The sequence below is a fragment of the Papaver somniferum genome, chromosome 4 (genome assembly GCF_003573695.1).
Source record: "Papaver somniferum cultivar HN1 chromosome 4, ASM357369v1, whole genome shotgun sequence".
NCBI lineage: Eukaryota > Viridiplantae > Streptophyta > Magnoliopsida > Ranunculales > Papaveraceae > Papaver > Papaver somniferum.
Genome location: NC_039361.1, coordinates 19,383,416 through 19,389,764, shown reverse-complemented (window position 1 = coordinate 19,389,764; position 6,349 = coordinate 19,383,416). Strand labels below are relative to the sequence as shown.

At 37.4% G+C, this 6,349-nt stretch overlaps 2 protein-coding genes across 2 annotated transcripts; both read left to right on the top strand.

The window, feature by feature from the left end:
- The first annotated feature begins 321 nt into the window (after window positions 1-321).
- LOC113274864 (replication factor C subunit 2) lies at window positions 322-3,084 on the top strand. Its single transcript, XM_026524279.1, has 7 exons — window positions 322-542; window positions 715-821; window positions 939-1,040; window positions 1,181-1,376; window positions 2,188-2,316; window positions 2,409-2,603; window positions 2,725-3,084. The coding sequence occupies exons 1-7, from the start codon at window positions 378-380 to the stop codon at window positions 2,833-2,835; spliced, it is 1,005 nt and encodes a 334-aa protein (XP_026380064.1). The 5' UTR covers window positions 322-377; the 3' UTR covers window positions 2,836-3,084.
- A 1,851-nt stretch (window positions 3,085-4,935) lies between these two features.
- On the top strand, window positions 4,936-5,857 carry LOC113274865 (CEN-like protein 1). Its single transcript, XM_026524280.1, has 4 exons — window positions 4,936-5,133; window positions 5,211-5,272; window positions 5,367-5,407; window positions 5,492-5,857. The coding sequence occupies exons 1-4, from the start codon at window positions 4,936-4,938 to the stop codon at window positions 5,713-5,715; spliced, it is 525 nt and encodes a 174-aa protein (XP_026380065.1). The 3' UTR covers window positions 5,716-5,857.
- The last annotated feature ends 492 nt before the right edge of the window (window positions 5,858-6,349 follow it).

Sequence of the window (6,349 nt, the reverse complement as noted above, 5' to 3'; positions counted from 1 at the left end):
CAAATGATATAATAAAATTAAATAAAACTATATGGCATGGAAAAAAATTAAAAATAATATCCCAAATATTGTTTCGAAATTTAAATACATCTAAGCTATGAAATCCAAAGGTTAGAAAACACGCCCTTACAGAAGCTGTCACGAAGGTGACCCCTCGTCACAACAGGACCCCGACTAATGTCGTGCTGCCCGAGGTGTGTTTCCGGCATCACAGAGTTCGATGCTTTACCGAGACAGCCCAGATATAAAAAGATGGCACGGCCCAATCTCGTAACCTAGGCACGGAAAATTCCCTCCAAATTCCCCCCACAATGGGGTTTTAGGGGTTTTTATTTCGCGTCACAGGTGGTTCTGAAAACCTCCGAGAAGAAAAAAAGATGGCTTCTTCATCGTCGGCTTCATCAACAACCCTTGGTTATGAGATGCCATGGGTAGAGAAGTACAGACCTAACAAAGTCATTGACATTGTTGGTAACGAAGATGCTGTTTCAAGACTTGAAATCATCGCGAGGGATGGAAATATGCCCAATCTCATCTTAGCTGTAAGTAAAAAATCTCACCTTTTTTCTGTCTACACGAATAAATCCAGTTGTTTTTCCAAAACCCATGTTTACATTTTGATCAATTTTGAAGATTTCTGTTAAATTCATCTTTCATGAAAAATTAGGGCAAATTTTTGTATTCATTGTAACGGCAATATTGTTGTGATTGCAGGGTCCTCCTGGAACTGGAAAAACTACAAGTATATTGGCTCTTGCACATGAGCTTTTAGGGCCAAATTGTAAGGAAGCTGTTTTAGAGCTAAATGCATCAGATGACAGGTACTAGGGTTTTGTCTCTCCGTGTGTGTGTTCGTCGAATTTGTTTGATTGTTGAGAATTATGCTGTTGGGTTTGTTAGTATTGATAATTTTATGAGTACCCGGTTTCTTGTTTTAGGGGAATTGATGTTGTGAGAAACAAAATCAAGATGTTTGCTCAAAAGAAAGTGACTTTACCACCGGGGCGTCATAAGATTATTATTCTGGACGAAGCCGACAGGTAAATTCACCCATTTGGTTACCAAGAAGCTCTTGCATTTACTTTTTGGCACAGTGTTTGTTTCCTTTTGTTTTGTGTTGTTTCATATATTTAAGCTTCACGATAGTTGATATATATGCCGTTGTCTTGAAAAAATGCAGCATGACATCAGGAGCACAACAGGCTTTGAGGAGAACGATGGAAATTTATTCAAACTCCACGCGTTTTGGTCTTGCTTGTAATATGTCTTCAAAAATTATTGAGCCCATTCAGAGTAGATGTGCTTTGGTTCGTTTCTCAAGATTGTCAGACCAGGAGATCCTTGGTCGTCTTATGGTAGTGGTCCAAGCTGAAAAGGTATTTGCATCTTCTTTAGTCCTAACCACTTCTTTCTTAACCCCGTAATGTGGAGAATATGCGAATGGAAGTTACTATTTATGGATATCATTTGCATTGGGAACTTAGGGTGGATAATGTGTTCTCTTGGGGAACAAACTCGTTTAGAGATATATGTCTTATTGTATTATATTGTTCGGAAATCCATGGATGCGATGCATTTCAATCGTCACTGGTTTAAGCCTGAAAACAATGAAGCATCAATGAGGCTCTTAGACAGGAACATTAGTTGGTACAGAAAGCTTGTTGCACGTCACATACATCAAAATATACGCAAACATTCTAATAAGGACATGTGATACTCAAATAGCAAGGTCTATCCCAGTAACAACTATCTGACTGTCACAAAACCTTATCACATTCTAAATGCTATTATGCATGACATTGAAAATACTTTTTAGCTCTGGTGATATGACCTTGAATCATTCACAGCATGGTATGCCTTATTTTGATGAATTGGTTAATCCAAGTAAAAGGGAGTTTATCTGCTTTCCCCATTCGTGCTTACATAGTGCCCTAGGGTTACCGTAATGACCTGTGGGCCATATATTCAAATGCATTACTATCTTTCTAGTTGTTAGATAATAGACCTTGTATTACTCAAATTTTAGAACATGACTTGAACGGAACATGTGCTCCCACGGATTACAGTGGCTACCACCCTCAAAATTGCCCCTGGGAATTATCACTGGGAACCCTAAGTTACATACGCCACATGTCTTGACACATGTATTTAAGCATTTAATTTGATCTTTGTTTCTAATGACTGAAGGTTCCTTACGTGCCGGAAGGTCTAGAAGCCATCATTTTCACTGCAGATGGTGATATGAGACAGGCACTGAATAACTTGCAAGCTACTTTCAGTGGGTTTCGATTTGTCAATCAAGAGAATGTGTTTAAGGTCAGGTGTCGAAACATCTTATTTACTTTTTTCACGTCGATATTCTGTTCATGTTTTTCTGGTATCTGAGTGAGATCTTTTTGTATGTTCAGGTGTGTGACCAGCCACACCCTTTACATGTTAAGAACATGGTTCGCAATATACTCGAGGGGAACTTTGATGATGCATGTGCTGCTTTGAAGCAACTGTATGATATGGGCTATTCTCCAACTGATGTGATAACAACCCTTTTCAGAATAATTAAGAACTACGACATGCCTGAGTATCTGAAGTTAGAGTTTTTGAAGGTATAAACGAAATATATGGCTATTTTGAGGTTAAGTTGATATGTTTCTCTGCAAGGTGTCATCCTTATTGCAACTCCTAATTTTTTTTTTTTTTTTTTTTTAACTTGGGCATGTACTGCAGGAGACTGGATTTGCTCATATGAGAATCTGTGATGGAGTTGGTTCTTTGCTTCAACTATGTGGTCTTCTTGCTAAGTTTTCCATAGTACGTGAAACAGCAAAAGCCATGTAAGTATATGTATTGGTTAGAGTATTTAGGTTTTTTTCGCTTCTGGATATTGGGTGTCTACATGTTGTTTGGTTTCTGTTTGTTACCTTCACTTATGCACACTGTTTCCTCAGCGAGATTGAACTAGTATGTTTTATGTTATCTGTAGCCTTAATAGGATTTTTTTTTTAATCTCCAAACATGTGAGACTTTAATGCATCATGTAACTATGGATATAACCTATGCTCTTTTAATGGCAACACTTTCACTGAATTCTAGCCGTTGTTTGGGTTGTAATCCATTACTTGTTCTTATACGCCCTGCACCATTGTTTGAGCATAACTGAACAAAAACTGACCGCCTCTACCAGGGTTTTAAGCCGTCATCATCTAGTCTATGGGCGTTAGACGGTCAGATAGTAAATTTTGCACATGCCATGTATTCATGTAGGTTGGTTTGTACATATAGCCAAGTTCTGGATTGGCATCAAGCAAATAGCAGGACCTGCATTAACAGTTCAGACCAGGGATAAGGCCAAATCACAGTATACCCAGCCCTTGTTTTCCTTTCTGCTGGGGACCTGGGGTATTCCATAAATCCCTAGTTTATTGAGGTGGCAGATGAGAACACACAGGACCACTTTTCCACTACTGTAATGGTTCTGCAATGGTTCTGCTGATGATCATTATATCTTAGTCACTGGTCAAGGTTTGTTGTAACTAAAGTAAAAGAGATGCTATGCTAAGAGAGCTATACCAAACCCCCTATATTTGTTTAAGGTGGCAGGCTATGAATTCTGGTTGGGTAGACTGGCCTATTAACCCACACCATATATACCCTAAAGAGTGAAGACTAGCTCCCTCCTGGAGCAGTCTGACATGTATACCCTAAGGATGATTTTTTTTCTTCCTGAAGCATCTATGGATGAATTTGAACCCTTGACATTCTTGGATTAGCCCAGGATAGTCCTTTCTGAACAATATTTTGAACACCTATGTTCTATAAAAGCTCAGCTAAGCTATGACATGCATGGGAATTCCCATCATGCACTCTTTATTATAGCAATTTCGGAGTGCCTTCTGAGCTCATCTTTCTTGTTTTTTTTTTTTTTTTTTAAATTCAATTGTGATCTATTTGGTCACCATTCACCCTTCCTTTAAGCATAAATTCAGTTGTAATCAATTAGCTCCCTCCTGGTGCAATCTGAGATAAGTGCACCAAAGGTTATTCTGTCTTTTGGGCCTTCGGCTTGATCTTAGCTAATTGTTAACTGAATAAAACTCTTCAGTAACTGTAAACACATATTCTAAAGTGGTGAATGTTGATGAGATATGGCTTTATTAAATTGTTTATATAGGAAAGTACGGGAGTCTATGGACTACACTTCAGAAGTAGGCTACTCATTTAATCATATGCGATTCCAAAAGCACAAATGAATATGATAATTTTAAATAAATCGTGAAAGAACCCGTGAGAAACGCCGTGGTCACATTGCAACTTTTAAAAGCTTGTCTCGAACCCACAAGCCGATGACATTTACGGTCTAGATTCAAGGCAATCCCAAAAAGGTTCTCGCCAGATATTTTTCAACGGGTGTAACATAATTTACATTAGAACGACTGAAAAACGACATTTAGAACAAACTTTTCTTCAACTTAGGTGGTACATGCCATTTTTGGCTTTTCAAAGTACTTCCAATAACTGTTAAAATACTTAAATTGAGAGAGAACCCACATTAAAGCTTGTTTAGTACCAAAATTACCCAAATAAATTAAGCAAAAGTAATTTCTCATTTGTCCAATCAACCTTAGACAGATACCCATAAGGGCCATAACCCCATTCAAAAGAAATTCCAAAGACATCTTATTGGCTGTCTCTTCAATCTTGTAACACTCCATTATACCAACTATGGAAAATCTCAAGCATGGTTTTTTCCTCAATTTCAGACTTGCATGGATTATATAACATTGTAGAAGAATCTTTAAAGCTTCAATTCTAAGCTCTTTCTCCTTATAAAATGCTTGTATTTCCCTCAACCAAAATCTCCAACACTAACTTCCCCATCCTCTATCTCACACACACAAAAACATTCAGCACTTGCTCACTTTCTCACTTTCACTTATCATGGTGAAGTCTATGGCAACACTGAGAGTAGGTGGAGTTGTAGGGGAGGTAGTAGATGAGTTTAACCCTAGCGTAGAAATAAAAGTTATTTACAACACAAAGCAAGTTTCTAATGGTCATGAATTTATGCCAGCTTCTTTCTCCATGAAACCGCGAGTCGAGATCGGTGGCCTTGATATGAGGGCTGCTTACACACTTGTAATAACTTTCCACACTTAAAAGTTTAAGTTTTGTAGTTCTAATTAGCTGAACTTCTTCTTTTTGTGTTCTAACAGATCATGACAGATCCTGATGCTCCAGGGCCAAGTGATCCATACCTAAAAGAACATCTTCACTGGTTTGCTACTAATATCAATCCTATTTTCATAGTAACATAGTCATCTCTTCTGCATGGGGTCATATGACTTAACATTTTCCTTTTGCTTTTTCAGGATTGTTACTGATATTCCTGGCACCACTGATGCCTCATTTGGTGAGTACTGTAATAATCTGAAGTTTTATGTGAGAATTTCATTACATGCATAGTGATACTGAACATATATGTAAATGCATGCAGGAAAAGAAATAGTGAGCTATGAGATACCAAAGCCAGTTATCGGTATCCATAGGTATGTGTTCATTTTATTCAAACAAAAAGGACGACAAACAGTGATCACTTCACCACCAAAATCAAGAGATGGTTTCAACACCAGAAGTTTCTCTCAGGAAAATGGTTTAGGTCTCCCTGTTGCAGCTGTTTACTTCATTGGTCAGAGGGAAACAGCTGCTAGAAGAAGATAACTACAACAAGAAGAATAACATTGAGAGAGACGGAAAGAGAGGCTTTAGTTTCTGTTTTTTTTCTCTCAAGGTTTTATGGTTTATTATGGATTCTGGTTTTGTTCCCTCACTTTGAAGCTAAGTGAACAAACTCATTGAAGTAGTGGTTTTGCTTTTGCGTTTGCTTTTGCTCCCATTTTAAATGGGCGCGTAGTTCATCCGAACTTTTGGAGCCGGCAGCCAATTATTTGTTCTAGGGACAACTCAAGTCATGCCAGTTCATCGAAAAAAATAAATGTTGGTAATTAAATAAAAACCAGTGTGAGCATATAAATTTAATCCAGATTTTTAAAAATTGGTTCAATATGTAAGAATTCCATCTCCTTAATCATGGAAATTAAAACTTAAAAATGATACTCCTTCCGTCCCTAGTTAGATGACCTAGCTGTACTTTGCACAATTTTTAAGACAAGGATGTTAGTAAAATTTAGAAATGATTTATCTCTTAAACCATATCACGGTTTTTCGTAAATTTTATACCGTTGAAAAGCATTTTAAAACACCTACGTAACGAATGTAAACATAACTATCAAATATACATATTTCTTATAGTAACAAAAATAGGTCATCTATTTATGGACAAAACTTAAAACCA